Source organism: Chenopodium album, chromosome 14, assembly GCF_948465745.1.
Source record: "Chenopodium album chromosome 14, dcCheAlbu1.1, whole genome shotgun sequence".
In the NCBI taxonomy this organism is placed as follows: domain Eukaryota; kingdom Viridiplantae; phylum Streptophyta; class Magnoliopsida; order Caryophyllales; family Amaranthaceae; genus Chenopodium; species Chenopodium album.
Window position 1 is genome coordinate 53,763,415 of NC_137847.1, and position 17,656 is coordinate 53,781,070.

Sequence of the window (17,656 nt, forward strand, 5' to 3'; positions counted from 1 at the left end):
GTGGTTTGTAACTTTAAAAATTTAACAAAATCTTAATGGGGTAAATAAAAAAGAGTCAAGGGATTTTATTTTTCCTTTTTTTTTTTTTTTTTGACAAGGAGTGAAGGGAGTGTTGAATAAGGCATAACAAGAAGTAATTGATGGGACTACAGGCCCTGTTCTACACGTTTTCTATTTAGACTTTTCAAAGTCTTTTGTTTAGGGTGTAGAGAATTATTCAACTGATTTTAGGTCTTTCTATGCAATTACGAGTAGCAAATTTATTCTTCGTATATACTCCGTAGCATGTAGTATGGTATTATACACAATGTGATAAAGTGCAGAAAGTTAATGCTTCGTGTAAAGTGTATTTAACAATGAGACCTTGATCTAGTGGTTAAAGCTGAAGCATTTGTAAAAGTAATCAATGCACCCTTTTCTACCAAAGTTAAGCTCTATATTTGAATCAGTCAATAATGGTCATTTACTTACTTGCTAGTTTATTTATCAGCATTCATGATGCATGTAATAGAGTATCCGCGTAAATGCGTAATATTGGTGTAAATTACCAAAGAAATGCTTTGATCAAGTTGTACAATTTTTTACTTGAAGCAAAATATTGAACTAATGTACTCTGATTGACCTATAACATTACTCCGTATGCAACAATCCATACACATTTTATGACCAAATTAATTGATTGCGATGTTGGTGCCTTAACTTCTCATGTACATACTGTAAAGCCTTGGAAAAACCATGTCTCTTCTTTACCCTTTTTGTGTAAATGACTAGTACATGTAGAAGTGAAGGAAAGAAAAAAGAAAACCCTAAATTTGAAAAACAATACAAATGCATCCTAGTGCAAAGCTACATATACAACAAGTTTCCCAACAGATAATATGGGAAATGATTTTGGCACATCACAAATGATTTTAACACCCCTTTTTATGTGAGAGCACAATTTTCTATACTCTCTTAATTACATAGGGGTGTGCCAAAATCAATTAATGGTGTGCTAAAATCAATTTCCAAATAATATAGAGTATTGTCTTTAAAGAGAGGAGAGTTCACACTAAGTACACTCGTTTGATCCCTGTACTACGTACTTGCATGTTACAATTCATGATCATAAATCACAACGGGACGGAGTAGAGCATCATGCGCCATTGGCAAGAGCTGAGCATACTATCCTATGCTTCAAGTAGTAAGCCTTCGATTACACCATATCATGGTCATTAGGGTTGGATGAGTTTAAGTCTACTTATTGATTGTGTTACTCCATTATTCTCAACAATTGATAACATTAGATGTATGTACTTTTTATTTTGATTTTAAGTATCGCAAATAACTTTAAATTTATTCAAAATTCTCAACATAACCACCCCTTCATTATCTATTAAACATGAATTGTCGACCACACCTTCGTTAAATTAGGGCTTAGAGGTAATGAGATACATAACTACGTACGTACGCTTTCTAGAGAAGTGAGTCCAGACCACAGACCACGCGGTGCATATTCACATTTCACAACTTAAGTAACGTAGTCAATGCTTCACACACTAGCTATTATTATGCAATAACATGCAACAATCAACAATGTATGCTCAAATCAGGCAAAGTACGTATTATTAATTTACTAATTTACTTATTATAGCTAAATAGCGTCTCTCGCCATGAAAATCCAACCCCTGATCATTACTTCTTCAATTCTTACGTCCAAAACGCGGTTGCAAACTTTCTTATTTTCCTTGACAAGTCCTTCATCACTTAGCTTGTTATTGCTTCTACATACACTTTCAATGAAACCACACAAGACTTGCCCAATTATTGTACTATGATTGACATAAAACTTATAGAACGTATTTAAGTATCTATGTATCTATCTATCTATCTATCTATCTATCTATCTATCTACTTTATAACAAAATTTATAGCTATTGAATTGGTTGTATCATAACTTCTCGTGTGCAATAACAAGGACAAATAGTATGTAGTCAGATTGGTATAAAAATTATTGCAATGTCTTACCGATGACAATTTGGGGTAAAAAATGCAACTATTTACATTAACCTTTTTGATGATGATTAATTAATGATTACATATGCAATATTGTATGATTAGTATTGTGTCCAACCTCAAATCAGCTTAACAAATAATAAAAATAGTATAAGCTAATGATAAATATATACTCCAATACTCCTATGAAAGTTAGTGAAATAATGAGAAAAGGTGGAAGATAATAATATACTTCATATGGACCATTTATGCATATTAGTGTCTCTAATTCATTATGCATACTAGTGTCTACTTTTATAACATCAATTTTTCATTTTTTAAAAAATTTGAAATTAGACATATATGTGTTTAAAACTTGACTCGAAAACAATAAAAGGTCAAATTTTAGGGGACAAAAGGAGTATGGAATCATCAATTAGAGAACGACTATGCATGCCAGACCCATCATATACGTCTAATGCATGTTACATGTATCATTTCTTTGACATCCGTACTTAGCTTTAGCCTTGAGTATGGACCACGATGATTTAGCTAGTTTAAGTAGTCTATTCTTGAGATCTTCCCTAATTCACTACCCCTCCTAATTCCTTATAAATTGTAACATAACATCTTAACATGCAACAATTATTTATGCTAACGTACATACTTTTTATTAATCACTATGACAACCCAAACTCTCATCTTCTTCCTTTTTCTTAGCTCATTTTTCTTTGTTTTAGCATTATCATCTTCTAGCTCAAACCTTCTTCCTAAGGGCTCTTCCTTAGACGTGGAAAACGCGGTTTCGAGCTTCCTTATTTCCCATGACAAAACCTTCACTTGTGGCTTCTACACTTTCAATAAAACCACCCATGCCTATTATTTCTCAATTTGGTACACCAACTCAAAGGATGACCAAAAAACCGTTGTTTGGACGGCTAATCGAGATAAACCCGTCAATGGCCGAGGATCACCCTAAGGAAAGATGGTGCCTTGGTCTTGACTGATCTTGATGGCTCAAACGTATGGGAAACAAACACTTCCTCAACAAACGTTAACCGAGCCGAGCTACTCGACTCCGGGAACCTTGTCCTTAGGGACAAAAGTGGTAAAATCTCTTGGCAAAGCTTTGATTTTCCTACTGATACTTTGCTCCCTAATCAACCTTTTACTAAGAACAATAAATTGATATCTCGAATTTCACCCTTAGAGTTTTCTTCTGGGTATTATAGTTTCTTTTTTGATAATGACAATTCCTTAAAAATGACATATGATGGTCCTGAAATTTCTAGTTTACATTGGCCTAGTCCTGATTTTAATGTTTTTCAAAATGGTAGAACAAATTACAATAGCACTAGGGTTGCAAGTTTTAATGATGAAGGCACCTTTGTTTCTAGTGAAATGCTTAAATTTAGTGCTTCCGATTCGGGTTTAGGGGTTAAAAGAAGGTTAACAATGGATTATGATGGGAATTTGAGGCTATATAGCTTGAACACATCGTCGGGTTTATGGTTTGTAACATGGCAAGCTATTGTCAAACAATGTAACATCCATGGTCTATGTGGTAGGAATGGTATTTGTATTTATACACCTCAACCAAAATGTTCATGTCCACCTCATTTCGAGCCCATTAGTTCGAGGGATTGGAGCAAAGGGTGTAGGCCTAAATTCGATAGGAGTAGTCACGACTCTCATTTCGTTGAGGTACCCAATGTCGATTACTATGGCTTCGATCTTAATGCTACCGAAAACGTTACTTACATAAAATGTAAAAATCTTTGTTTAAGGGACTACCGTTGTCAAGCTTTTAAATATATTTTTAAGGGGGCAATGAGGTGTTTAACAAAAGGAGCTCTTTTCAATGGATTACGTGCCAAAGATAGCTTGCATATAAGGATGCCAATAAGGTCACAACCATTATTAGAGCCCAAAGTTGTCCTTAATGCATCGCGATTGGAGTGTGGAGGTAAGGGGCCGAGGATAGTACCATTGCCTAATACGTACTATGATGTCTCGAAGCACAACTTTAAGTGGGTGTATGTATACTCATTTTTAGGGGTGATTGGAGTAATTGAGATGATAATACTTGTTGCAAGTTGGTGTTTTCTATTTAGGAAACATGGAATTTCAGCTTCTTTGGAGGAAGGTTATCGGACTATTTCTAGTCAATTTAGAAGCTTTAGCTATAACGAGCTCAAAAAAGCAACAAACAAGTTCAAGCAAGTTCTAGGAAGAGGAGGATTTGGAGCTGTTTACAAGGGTGTTTTGACCGATGCTCGAGTTGTAGCCGTGAAGAAATTAGAGAACATCGTCCAAGGTGAGGAAGAATTTTGGGCTGAAGTAAGCACATTTGGTCGGATCAACCATATGAACTTAGCTCGAATGTGGGGATTTTGTTCTCAAGGGAAAAACAGACTATTAGTCTGAGTATGTCGAAAATGGATCCTTAAACAAACATTTGTTCTCGACCTCCAACGATTTCCTCCTCGAATGGGATAGAAGGTTCAAAGTTGCCTTAGGCACGGCGAAAGGCTTGGCATACCTTCATCACGAGTGCCTCGAATGGGTAATCCATTGTGATGTTAAGCCCGAAAACATACTCCTAGACACCGAGTTTGAGCCTAAAATCTCGGACTTTGGCCTAGCAAAGTTGTGTCAACGCGGTGGTGATGGTTTGTCCGAATTGTCTAAAATCCGAGGCACAAAAGGTTATATGGCTCCTGAATGGACAACAAACCTTCCTCTTACAGCAAAAGTTGATGTTTACAGCTACGGAGTAGTGATCCTAGAGCTCGTACGAGGTGTTCGAATGTCGAGCTGTATGACAGGCTATGATCATGATGATGAAGAGACACCGGAACTGAAGACTTTCGCGAGATCAATGAAGAGAAAGATGCAAGAAGGAGATGAGGACGAGGACTCGTGGATGATGGACTTTATGGATCCGAGATTGGAAGGGAAATTCAGGAAGAATCAAGCTGCTAAAATGATTTGATTGAGATAGGGCTTTTATGTGTTGAGGATGACAGGAATAAGAGGCCAACAATGGAATCAGTTGTTCAATTTCTTGCAGAATGTGTAGATGAAGCTGATGTCATAGAACCTTTAAGTATTACAGAGTGATATTTAGCTAGATATTACGGAGTATCATGTATGATGTACTGTGTTATGTTCAAGACAATGTTAGCAGTTGTTTGTAATGATATAAGCATATAACTATAGATTGTTGTATGTTCAAGTGTATTTCAGATTCATTTTTTTAATCAATGATTCATGTGAACAACAAGGGTTGCCAAACCTATATTAGTCCCTATAATAGTTCGTTGACCTTGACCACTCTGGTTAATTGTTTTCAATCCAATCTTTATTATTTTCTTATATTTTATGTAATTTGCATTGTTAATTACTTTTAGTATATATATAGTGTAAAATATACAGAGTTTCACATGTCAATTTCATTGATAGCATTTGTAGTCCCTCCTTTGGATACAATTAGGGATTAGTAAAATTCAACATATCCAAAAGATCGAAATTTTTGCAATCCCTTCAACTAATATAGTCTTTTTTTTGTTGGGTTTTTGCTTGGAATTTTTTTTTTTTTTTTTAGACAAAGAGTACTTCATAAATAAATAACAAATTACAATCTAAGTGAACTAAACAAAGAAACTAAAGACAACCAAATACACCTAGTTGAACACACACACACTTTAAGAAAAACCTTGTGTACTGTGGCGGAATCGATACACCCAAACTAACCCACATACGGGGTATGCCACTTACCAGTAGAGGAAACCTGAAGTGAATGAGAAGACCAGAAAAGCTTTGCAACATACCAAATATCATGAAGCAACCAAAAGCTTCTTACCAAAACCTTTATCTGGACCCAGAGTTGCCAACTGAACCAAAACCCGCGAGAAGGACCGAGAGTGCAAGATGAAACTAACAAAGGGAACCAAAACTTGCACGAACACCGAATCAAATTTGTAGTGGATGTTGTGAAAGCATGTTGTTGCTGAACAAAAAACCCGTGACACAACTCCACTCCTAGGGATCGAAAAGTATAACTACCTCCTAAGAGTTCCGGAGCCAAAACAAGAGAGTCGAATTTTGTAACGACTCTGTCATACGAAACCTTGCACCGAAATGTAGGTTTCTATTTTGCCTGGAATCTTGCAATAATGACTCCATCTTTCCCACGTATGACATAGATGGATAGACATACTACATTTTTATTTTTTTTTAATTTTTTATTATTTCTTTCTTTCCACTTTTTACCCAATAACCAATAATAATAATAATAATAATAATAATTCGTTTATTGACTACTTTTTTTTTTTTTTTTTACAAAATATTGACTACTTATTAGTCTACTAACAATTATAAGACAATACCTTATTATGGTAGGTAGTGGGACATATTTTATGAAATAATAACAAAACAAAACAAAAAAAAATGCTACTTGTGACCTAAAATAAAGAAATAAAAAGTCCTTTCAAAATAAATAAATAAAATAATCATAGTGATTATCAAATTATCAATACAAGATTCCTCAAAAAAAAAAAAATTATCAATACAAAAAGTTGAAGGGTGGGAAAACGAAAATTGAAGGAGAAAAGCTCCTTAATTTGACTGAAGCTAAGAATAGGGGTGTTCAAATCCGGGTACCCGGGATTTCGGGTACCCGAAAATGCGGGTACCCGGTTTCTCGGGTAGTTAAAAAGTCGGCCCATGTCCCGACCCGAATAACTCGGGTACCCGGTTGTCGGGTACCCGTTTTCTCGGGTCGGGTCTTAGGGTACCCGAATTTAAAACCTGAAAAAAAATTAATCAAAAAACTTCACTGAGTTATTTTTTTTATATTAACCTATTTCCCAAACATCGATTGAAGCTATACCAAGTCCAAATACATAGAGTAATTTTCCACAACATAAACAATTTAAATACAGAAGCAATTATAATTTCCATTAGTATAAAATACTTGAGCAATAGAAGTTTAGAACAAAAGATGCTTGAAAGCATTTGACAAGTATAATATAAATGGTATACAAAAGAAAGATGATGACTTAGAGTTTGCAAATCAGCTTAGCAGCAACCTTGGGAGCTCCGTCTACGAGTAATAATGATTGTAAATCGATGGATATGGCCTGCTTGGATGAGTCTTTTTGCTTATCAAGAAGGTTACTCCATTTATTTTGTTTCAAATTTTGTCTCATAGTCATAGAATAAGCATGAGACAAGGAGGAAAGAGAAAATTATTAGGATGAAGATGGATTTAAGATATTTCAAAACAAGAAAAAAGAAAATAAAAAGTGTCTGAAGTGAGAGTGGCTGCGGCAAGCATGAAGGAGTATTTAAATGAAGAGCTAAAATTGAAACCCTAACATTTAGGGCCTAAACTATGGAATAGTTGTACAGAAGCCCATAATATTTCAGAATTTTTTTAAAGTTTCAGGTACTAGCGGGTAGTCGGGTACCCGTTTGAGTTAACAAGCGGCCCATGTCCCGACCCGTGACCCGAGAATTTTAGCGGGTCGGGTACCCGGCCCAGAAAATTGGATAAAAAAACTCTAATTACCCGTCGGGTATTTTGCGGGTCGTCGGGTCATCGGGACGGGACAAGCGGGTCGGGTTTTTTTGAACACCCCTAGCTAAGAATTGTTAAGTGATCACCAAAAATAACTACGATGGCTCAACGGGGTCCACCACAAAATAGAGTAGGGCTCTCAACATTAATTGAAGAAATTAAAAAACCCCTTTTGATTCACAGAGCAAACCTCCCAATTTCTGATCGATCACCAAACATTAAAGATACAATGGTGATTTTTGCCAAAAGATTCACAGGAAAGGTAGCCATTGTTACAGCTTCTACTCAAGGAATTGGATTTAGCATCGCTGAACGACTCGGCTTAGAAGGAGCTTCTCTTGTTATTTCTTCTCGTAAACAGGTTACTCAATTCTCTCCAATTTTGAATTGGAATTGATATTGGAATCGTTTGATTTTCATTTGGGTTTGAATTTTGTGTGGAAATTTTTCTCTTAATTTCATCTGGGTCTAATCAATTTTGCTGAATTTATGCGAAATTCTGTAGTTCTTGGGGTTTTTTAGCTTGAAATTGAAAGTGGGTTCGTTTGGTTTTTGATTTGGGTTTGAAATTTTGATAATTTATTTTTTATTGTGGAGTTTTGTCTTTGAATTTCATCTGGGTATATTAAATTTGATGAATTTAAGCTAAATTTGTAGTTCTTGATTATTTTAGCTTGAAATTGTAGATGGGTTTATTTGATTTTGATTTGAGCTTCCAAAATTGGTTTGTAGTGAAAGTTTGTCTTTTAATTACATCTGGATTTGATCAAATTTGATGATTTTTTGTAGTTCTTAATTTTTTAGCTTGAAATTGTTGAGTGGGTTCATTTGATTTAAATTTTGATTTGGGTTGTTGCAGAAAAATGTGGATGAAGCAGTTGAGAAGCTAAAGGGTAAAGGGATTGATGTTTTCGGTGTTGCATGCCATGTCTCAAATGCTCAACAAAGGAAGAATTTGATAGATGAAACTATAAAGGTGCCTATTTTATCACCTTGATTTTGTTTTTGTTTTTTCGATGATTTCTATGTTAACATTGATTTTATGATTTTTTTTTTTTTTCTAATTATAGAATGAATCATGGTTGTTGATTATGCACTATGATGGATTGATGGGTTTTGCTGATATTTTATTAAGTATTTCGGGGTAAATTAGTGCAGCTAATTCAAATTTTTACTCCGTACCTATTTGATCCTGAAATGTTGTTCGAGATTGATGAATGTGTCTATATTACCCCAAAATGTAATCCTGACTGTGAGATAATGTTGTGCAATTGAAATAGATCGATAGTAAAATTCTCAGAATTTTAGCTTGAAAATGAACTAGGGAACTCCTGATGTTATTCTGTTATCATTTACATGTTCTCTAATCTCTAAAGGCATAAGCTTTTTAAGGAGTGACTTGCTTGCTTGTGAGAATATCTACTAGAAATAACTTAAACTTTCATCACAACTTTCTGAAATGCTTGCTTTCCTTCTTTATTTTAAAAAGTTTTCAATGGCATTCTATACTACGGAGTAGTATTTGTTGTTTTGTGTAAACTGCTTTCCTGGTGTGCTCACAGAAAGTGCTTTCTTGCTTGCAGAAATACGGGAAAATTGACGTGGTTGTATCTAATGCCGCAGCTAATCCTACTGTGGATCCGATTTTAGATGTACCAGAATCTGTCCTAGACAAGTTATGGGAAATCAATGTCAAAGCTTCTATACTCCTTCTCAAGGTAATTTCTGTAAGAAGCTGGAGTAGCATATTGCTCCCTCTATCTGAAATTAGTTCTCTAGTCATCAAAACATCTCACAAGTCATAATTAAGGATATAACATGAAATTAAAAATCCACTCTTTATATCCACTCTTTTTATAGTTGTGTTATATCTATTTTTCCCCAATACTCATGGGTTTAATTGGAAATCCGATACTGTTCTAGCATACGTTACTTAACTTAATTGTCTCTTCTGAGGAGGCTTAAGTTTCTGGCATATTCTTTGCTCTCTGCATCACTTTTTCAAAATATCTAGTGCTACAAATTTTCCCAATTCCTTTACCCTCCTTCAAAAAAGGTCAATTGCTATATTAAAAATTTGCCAATGGGAATCGTCGAAAGCATGGCAATATGAAGTGGGCTAGTGGCCTTCCCAATGAAGCAGTTTCTACTTGAATTTGTTCACTATGATTCTCTTTCTGATGTGCCTTTTTATAAGATTAGACAGCCTTTTTCTTCAAGTGTTGCTTCCTATGGATAACCAAATTCCAAGGATTCTTGAATGTTGGTAGTCACATACTCACAATCACATGATATCATCTATCATACGAGTAGCCATTTATTCAGTTTTCTGCAGTTTGGTTTTATGTGTACAAGCATGACTTCCACTTCTGTTAAGTACCTATTTTTCAACATTAGGATAGTGGAAAGTAATTGACAAGCCCAAGTAATAATTTTTCATTGAATTGTGTTTTCTAATGATTTGTCTCCCCACCCCCGTCTCCCTAATCCCCTGGATCATTGAGTTTTTACTTCACATTTGCTGTGCTTAACTGCTTCCAACCTTCATGGATAGTGATTTATGTCTCCTTTTTAGGATGCTGCACCCCATTTGACCAACGGCTCTTCAGTTGTTTTCATCTCATCAATAACTGCTTATCAGCCTCCATCATGTATGGCTATGTACGGAGTGACAAAAACAGCTCTTCTTGGACTTACAAAGGTACTAGTATCAAGTCTACAATCTTGTTGCCATTTATTTTGTATGTAAAACTTTTTGAAATTCCACAATACAAAGTATATGATTCATATCATACTCCCCTGTTCTTGAGTAGGCATTGGCAGCTGAGATGGCCCCAAAAACTCGTGTCAACTGTGTTGCCCCTGGTTTTGTACCTACCCGCTTTGCTGATTTCCTCACAAGCAATGATTCAATTGTAAGTGTCATTCTAACACACTTTCACCAGAATTTATATTGTACACAGCCTTGAAATGGTAGTTAATGTTATGTGGAAACTATTATGTCAGAGGAAAGCTATTGAAGAGAAGGCACTACTTAATCGACTTGGAACCACAGAGGATATGGCAGCTGCAACTGCCTTTCTTGCTTCTGATGATGCCTCTTATATCACTGGAGAAACATTGGTGGTTGCCGGAGGCACTCCATCCCGCCTTTAATTACATTTCAACACACCTTTTTGTTTGCACAGCATTTGAGACAAGATTAATAAATCCAAATGTTTATTGTAATCTTTCATGATTTTGCGTCTAGAATAGTCTTATAGTTATTGAGGCCAGGGGAAATCAGAGCTCACAGTAACCCCAGAGAAATTCCCTCACATGAGCTGTTAGGAATTCCGCCACCTAAATAAAGGGTCTAAAAGAGCATGGTTTATGAATACAAGAGATGTTATGAGAGAGTGCCGTCTTTGTTCCCCAACAATCTTAACAATGGCTGTATACAAGAGTGGCTGTTCAGAAATATTCGGATACAGCAGATGAGAAGCGGTTGTTCAGACAGTTCAGTACATCCTAGATATATTATTTTGTACCTAAGTTTCTTCAGCCTCTTGCTGCTTAAGGTGAGAGTGGCCTTCTCCTACAACAAGAGGGTTAACCCTTAGCACATATCTCCTATTGATTTAGCAAACATATATGATGAAAAATGTACCCATTACATGTATAATAGGTGATAGGTGGTAAGTACTCCCTCCGTGTTTTTTTAAGTGACACACTTTGACCGACACGTAGTTTTAGGAGATTTTATTGGCTTTAATAAAATAAGATGTTAGTGGGGTAGGTTGGAGGAGTGAGAAATGATAAAGTAAAAGAATGTGAGAGGAAGTGGGGACCATAAAAGGAGTGAGAAATGATAAAGTAAGAAATAGTGGGGTGAAGATATATTATTAAAATGTAAGGAATTTCTAAAAGAGGAAGTGTGTCACTTAAAAAAAAACGGTTGTTTAAGGAAAGTATGTCACTTAAAAAAACACGGAGGGAGTATTTTGGAGGAAAATATTTAACCTATAGGATGGTAAAAAATATCACTATATGCATAATAGTACACAAAAAGTACTATTTAGACAACTTATACTTTAATAGTACATTATACATGCATAGTGATACATTATAATGTACCACTATAGAGTTAGCTTTTTCCAAAAGCTTGCCAAATTTACATTTTTGTCCTCCTATATGTTTTGTAAATATATAGGAGCTATGAGTTGAGAATGTAAATAGCCAAATGTGGCTAAAAAAATAGGGACAAAGGGAGTATACCTATACAACCCATTAGTAAGGTATCAAAACCACACCCGATTCTATCCGAAATATATCCGATTTAAATTTCGAATTGTGTAGATACAATAATTTAGCATGACTCAACTTTAAAAATTAACCCACCGACCCGACACGACCTCACCGAACCCGATCCAACACCCAAATTGATATCTCTACCCATAAGTAGAAGTGCCTACATAGATGTCACTACAAACCTGTTATAACTCTTATGATTATGAAGTAATGAATTCTCTCTAACATCATTTACTGACTTAACTATTGGAGGGGCTTTCACATAAAGAACCCTGAGGCAGTTGGCCTTGTTCCGATCAGATTACCGAAATTCTCAGGCAAAAACAGCTATGCTTTTGCAAGACAAATCTATTAAATGGAGTCGCATCATGTGTACATGTCGTGGTAAATCAAGCAAAGCCAAAACAAATCATAATGGAGTAAAACAAAGTAAGGAAGAGCCCTAATAATGATTAGTTAATCACATAATAAACCTTCATAAAACTCATGTTGCACTAAGAGTCTGTTCTCTTCAACTTATTTTCAATTCAATTCAGTTCTTAATTTCCTTCTCTCATAAAATATTCAGTTCACTTCAATTCAACTTATTTCAGTAAATCAGAACAGGTCGTAAATCATCATTAAAAATTTCATGACCATATATTAAAATGTGAAGTGCACATAAATTCGAAGCCCGCAAGTTGGAAGTAACTTGACATTGTATGTGTAACAAACCGGATACCTAAACCGTATATAATGTGTAATTATACCGCCCTCAATTTTTAATTCCTAAAATAATTACGAGTAGTTCTTCAAATCAAATTTGACTTGTGATGTTTAATTACTTGGTATTGGACCACAGAAATAACAAACATATTGGTTGCGGATCAAAGCATAACATATTGGTGGGTCAAACCGTCAAAATACAAGAGAAAAGAAACAAAGATTAAAATAGTGAGGCAGATATAAAATGAGCGCTCATAGAAAAATAGGAGGAAAGCAAAACAAAGTGTAAAACTTTTAGAGTTTTAGTGTTAGTATAAAAGCAAAGACTAAAAATAAGAGTTAACATAATTTCAGTAAGAGAGAAATTAAAGGTAGAGATAACAAAAATAAATCAATTACATACACTATTGTAGAGTCTTGCTACTAAGTTAAGGTAAGCCATCTATTCCATTGTTCTCTTTGATCATATCATGAGGCTATTTTATTTCCGAGATAAACTTGTCTTTATATATTAGTCCGTACATCTTACGTAATGGCATATAAGAGAGTATGTAATGTTATATGTGTGAATTCATCTCTTAAGTTGATGTATGTATGGATAAAACTATACACAATTTGACTAGCATATAAGTACCACATACTTTTTTTTTTTTAATTTAAAATGCCTACCCGGTTCATCAGAGCCTAGCTCTGACTACATTCGGATTCAACCCGGGTTGCACACCTGGCTTATGGTGGGTGAGTCTCCCAACAAGAGTTTTTCGAACCCGATAAGACCTCCTTTAAGCGACATCAAGTTATTTACCACTTGAGTCAACTCTTGTTGGTACATAAGTACCACATACATGCTAGCGAAATGCTAATTAATATTGTATTTCAGGCTTATGTCTTTTGTAATGTAACTTTTTAGCACGTAATAAATATATCGGTTAATCTTTAGTGCATAGCTGCTATTTGTTAACAAACCTATAGGATGGAAAAATATACCACTATATGCATAATAGGTGACAGATGGTAAGTATTTAAGGGTAAAATATCCAACCTATAGATGGTAAAAAGTGCCACACAACATGCATAATAATTCACAAAAAGTACAATTAAGACAACTTATACTTTAATGATACATTATACATACATAATGGTACATTATAATGTACCACAGTAAATACTTTTTTCCAGTAACTTGCCAAGTATACATTTTTGCCCTCCTATACGCTTTGTAAATACATAGCAACTATGCGCTGAGATGCACTCATACATACCAACTAAATGTACGTACTCCCTCCATATATTCGCTAATTAATGTAACAAAATGGTAGTTATTGAAGGAAAAATGGAAAAGATTGGAAAGAGATACATTGGTAAGGTGGCTATAATCACAGCATCAACTCAAGGTATTGGCTTATGCATTGCTGAACGCCTTGGGATGGAAGGAGCTTCTGTTGTCATCTCTTCTCGCAAACAGGTTGGTTGTTCTTGCATAAAATATTTGTTTGTATCGATTAATTTGTGCTATCTTTATCGACTGGATTAATATTTGATTAATGTACTGTTGTTCAAATTCTTGCAGAAAAATGTGGATGAAGCAGTAGAGATGCTAAGTAACAAAGGAATTAACGTTTTAGGCGTTGTTTGTCACGTCTCCAATGCAGAACAGAGGAAAAATATGATAGACCTAACTATTCAGGTTAATTAATTACTTCGTATATTTTTGTTAATAAATAATCACAGGTTTTGATGAGTGTTATGCTATTCATTCTACATTCTACTTGTTCTATTCCTAATTAAGTGGCACATTTGACTTTTTTTTACTATTTATTTACTAACTTTGACTATCGTTTTTTTACTAACGTTTAACCAATAAATTATACACCGTACTAGTATATATATAAAGTCAAATCAGTACATTGGCATGTGTGTTAAGTTTGACTGTGTCAATCAGTCAGAGGGAGTAGCATGCAATGCAACACCTTAACTAGTTTGGATTATTAGTGTCTAATTATTGATTACAATTGATTATGGATTGTTATTGGTTTGCAGAAATTTGGGAAGATAGACGTGATTGTATCAAATGCAGCTGTTAATCCAACACCGGACACGATCTTAAACACCCAAGAATCTGCCCTTGACAAGTTATGGGAGGTTAATGTGAAAGCTCCTATACTTCTTCTCCAGGTAAATTTTGTTACAAATATAAAACAACATTGTGTTACACACACACACACAAAAAAAAAAAAAATACAAAAAACAAAACTTTGTATAGAGTATTTTGATTTTTTACACTATTCATATGTTCAGATCAGTATATGGGTATATTGATATTTAAAGTTGTAACACGTAAATTAAATTTGCTAAAGGGAAATATATATGGATGATTATATTTAATTTGTTTGATAGGATGCTGCACCCCATTTGACAAAAGAGTCGGCCATCATATTTATCTCCTCAATTACTGCTTATCAGCCTATGCCTTTGATGACTATGTATGGAGTCACCAAGACAGCCCTTCATGGTCTTACTAAGGTACGACTAATTATTGTTTCGATCATGCTTGTATCCATCCGGCTCTAAAGATAGTCATAGAGTACCTCGATTTTTTTCTTTGCTGCAAATAAAATTACATTTAAATTCATTACCATTACGACCACTATCACTCATGTACGTGTTCATGTACAATTTCTAGGCACTAGCAGCAGAAATGGCGCCAAATACTCGCGTAAACTGTGTTGCCCCAGGCTATGTTCCTACACATTTCTCAGGAATCATCACAAAGTCCGACCCAATTGTAAGTATTACAGAGCAATCAGCTTGCTTTTATACTGATGATATAGCGTAAAACTTAAGCTGATGGTTGAAACTCAAATTTAGTTTATATATCATATACATTTTTGTTGTTTCTTAAAGCTAAATATTTTTTTTTTTTTTTCCTTGTAACGTTGTAGAGGCAAATCTTCGAGGAAGGGATTCTACTTAAAAGGTTTGGAAGTACAAAAGATATAGCTGATGCTACGGCCTTTCTAGCTTCGAACGAGGCCTCATACATCACCGGTGAAACTTTAGTGGTCTCCGGAGGGATGCATACTCGACTCTAAGCTACCGCTTTTACCTCCCCTCCTAGTCACTATACTGTCTATTCTCCGTTGAGTCCTTAAAATTTATGGAGCTTGAAATAAATCTTAGAGGTTAGGGTTGCAAATCTTGACCTCTAGCCAGATTATATTTGTTATGTTCATTTAATCAACGTACACATCAACATATTTTAAATATTTGTAGAGGATGACATTTTTCATTTTTCATTTTTTTTTTTTTTTTTTTTTTGGAAGAAAAAGAAAAGGTTCAAGATATGTGGAGGGGCAAACCTTGTTACGTTCTAGTCTTCTACTCTTGTATGATATGTGTCTAATTTTTTTTTTTTTTTTTTTTTTTTTTTTTTGGGAAACATATGTGTGTAATGTAATAAATGTACTGTCCTAGTTACAACTACGAGATGCCAAATTAAATGTTGTCTAATTCTTTTTTGTGTTGCTCAAACTCGAGTATCCATGTTTGATTTTATTATAATGTGTGTTTATTTTGTTATATACTACTTAGCTTCATAGCTTCTATATTCACCATTTTTGCAAGAACTAGAGAGCACCAAGAAGATCAAGATTTAGCATTTAAAGATCGGAATATTGTAAATACGGTGTTTTCAGAACTACAAAATAATAAATATGAAAAACGAAATTATCAAAATCGGTGTGTCGTGATAAACTTCAATGACTTGAAACGTAACTGGAATGCTCAATTGTATTTTACGGTACATTTCCTAAGGTTAACACATCATTCTCATACAAATGCATTTTAGGGTAAGAGGTTAGAGTGACATAATCTTAGACCCAAAAAAAGAGTTTTGTTTAGCTATTTTTGTTGAGCTAGCGTGTTTCTGAAATTCTCCAACAAAGCATGGAAGATCAAAGTAACCCCTCCAACATAAAGTTAATCAAAATAAAGAAGGTGATTAAGTATCATAAACAACCACAAAACTAAGGGAGTTACAAAGAAGCTACAAAGGAATATCATAAGAAGAAAGAAGGTCAATAGACACAAACATTAAAAAGTCCACTCCACAACCATCCCTAGACAAACATGGTAAGCAACAATCTACCCGTGGATTAAATTTATCAACCTCTAGAAAAAGCAATGAAAAGCAATAATCCTACCGGACAACATATCTTTTACTCTCTTTACTCCACTACGGGTTGGGTGCAAGTTTGCTAATTTCCGGGAAATAAAATTGAGTATTATCATCAATTTGTAGCCATAATAAGGAAGCATAGAGTATTCAATAGGCCCATGGATATTAACAACAGACTTCGAATTTCTTTTCTATGGCCCAAGTTCGTTTGGTCCGTTATTTAAAGACTTTGGACTTCTATGGCCCAAATAGCTAAATGAATTCAAGTGGCCCAAAATAAGAAGGAAAATGTAAATTAATTGGTGAATGTGTTCTACTTTTATCCTTTAGAGTTCAGTTCTCAATATAAGATGTTGTGAGAAAGGGGTTAATGTAGTTGATAAATTTTGGAGGGTGATTTCACAATTTATCTAGTATCAAATCTCGTCAACATTATTAATGATTTTGAACCTCCTTATATACCATATAGTTGTCGCCTTGTTGGTGAAACATAAAATTATAATCACTACGTGACCATATTAAATATGAAGAAGATGAATATGGTAATATATCCAAGGGATTCGAGTGGCGGCCTAATGAAAAAATAAATAAATATACATCAAGTAGCAATAATGTTCATACTTCATACTTTATGAGTAGAGAAATTGTTATAAAATAAGCTGTACCCCTTGGTATGCACCAAGAGGCCATTAAACATGTACCATTTTTGCATATATATATATATATATATATATATATATATATATATATATATATATAGGGCATTTGTATCTCTAATCCATCACACAACTCGACACAAAAAACGGTGAAGAAGTAGAGATGAAGAAGGAGAATGGTTGCGTTGGTTTTGTTGTGATGCTTGCTTTTCTGCTGCTGTTAACTGCGCCTCAGACCACGGTGTCTGCTCGCCAACTTCTTCCCCTTTC

General features: G+C 34.6%; 2 protein-coding genes and 1 pseudogene across 2 annotated transcripts; all 3 read left to right on the forward strand.

Moving 5' to 3' along the window:
* The first annotated feature begins 2,656 nt into the window (after positions 1–2,656).
* On the forward strand, positions 2,657–5,097 carry LOC145578383 (putative receptor protein kinase ZmPK1; annotated as a pseudogene).
* A 2,529-nt stretch (positions 5,098–7,626) lies between these two features.
* LOC145579601 (tropinone reductase-like 3) lies at positions 7,627–10,796 on the forward strand. The gene is made up of 6 exons (XM_081636837.1): positions 7,627–7,919; positions 8,418–8,534; positions 9,142–9,276; positions 10,134–10,259; positions 10,372–10,473; positions 10,565–10,796. Exons 1-6 carry the CDS (start codon positions 7,659–7,661, stop codon positions 10,712–10,714), a joined length of 891 nt encoding a protein of 296 aa, XP_081492963.1. The 5' UTR covers positions 7,627–7,658; the 3' UTR covers positions 10,715–10,796.
* A 2,119-nt stretch (positions 10,797–12,915) lies between these two features.
* LOC145579602 (tropinone reductase-like 3) lies at positions 12,916–15,860 on the forward strand. Its single transcript, XM_081636838.1, has 7 exons — positions 12,916–12,986; positions 13,873–14,018; positions 14,124–14,240; positions 14,594–14,728; positions 14,951–15,076; positions 15,237–15,338; positions 15,496–15,860. The coding sequence occupies exons 2-7, from the start codon at positions 13,887–13,889 to the stop codon at positions 15,643–15,645; spliced, it is 762 nt and encodes a 253-aa protein (XP_081492964.1). The 5' UTR covers positions 12,916–12,986; positions 13,873–13,886; the 3' UTR covers positions 15,646–15,860.
* The last annotated feature ends 1,796 nt before the right edge of the window (positions 15,861–17,656 follow it).

What these genes read in the sequence shown, in the direction of transcription:
- LOC145579601 (XM_081636837.1), top strand. Translation starts at nt 7,659, where the DNA reads ATGGCTCAACGGGGTCCACCACAAAATAGAGTAGGGCTCTCAACATTA. An exon ending in TGATAGATGAAACTATAAAG is followed by an intron (nt 8,535 to 9,141) that starts GTGCCTATTTTA and finishes TCTTGCTTGCAG; the next exon opens with AAATACGGGAAAATTGACGT. An exon ending in CTCTTCTTGGACTTACAAAG is followed by an intron (nt 10,260 to 10,371) that starts GTACTAGTATCA and finishes GTTCTTGAGTAG; the next exon opens with GCATTGGCAGCTGAGATGGC.
- LOC145579602 (XM_081636838.1), top strand. Translation starts at nt 13,887, where the DNA reads ATGGAAAAGATTGGAAAGAGATACATTGGTAAGGTGGCTATAATCACA. An exon ending in TCATCTCTTCTCGCAAACAG is followed by an intron (nt 14,019 to 14,123) that starts GTTGGTTGTTCT and finishes AAATTCTTGCAG; the next exon opens with AAAAATGTGGATGAAGCAGT. An exon ending in TGATAGACCTAACTATTCAG is followed by an intron (nt 14,241 to 14,593) that starts GTTAATTAATTA and finishes ATTGGTTTGCAG; the next exon opens with AAATTTGGGAAGATAGACGT.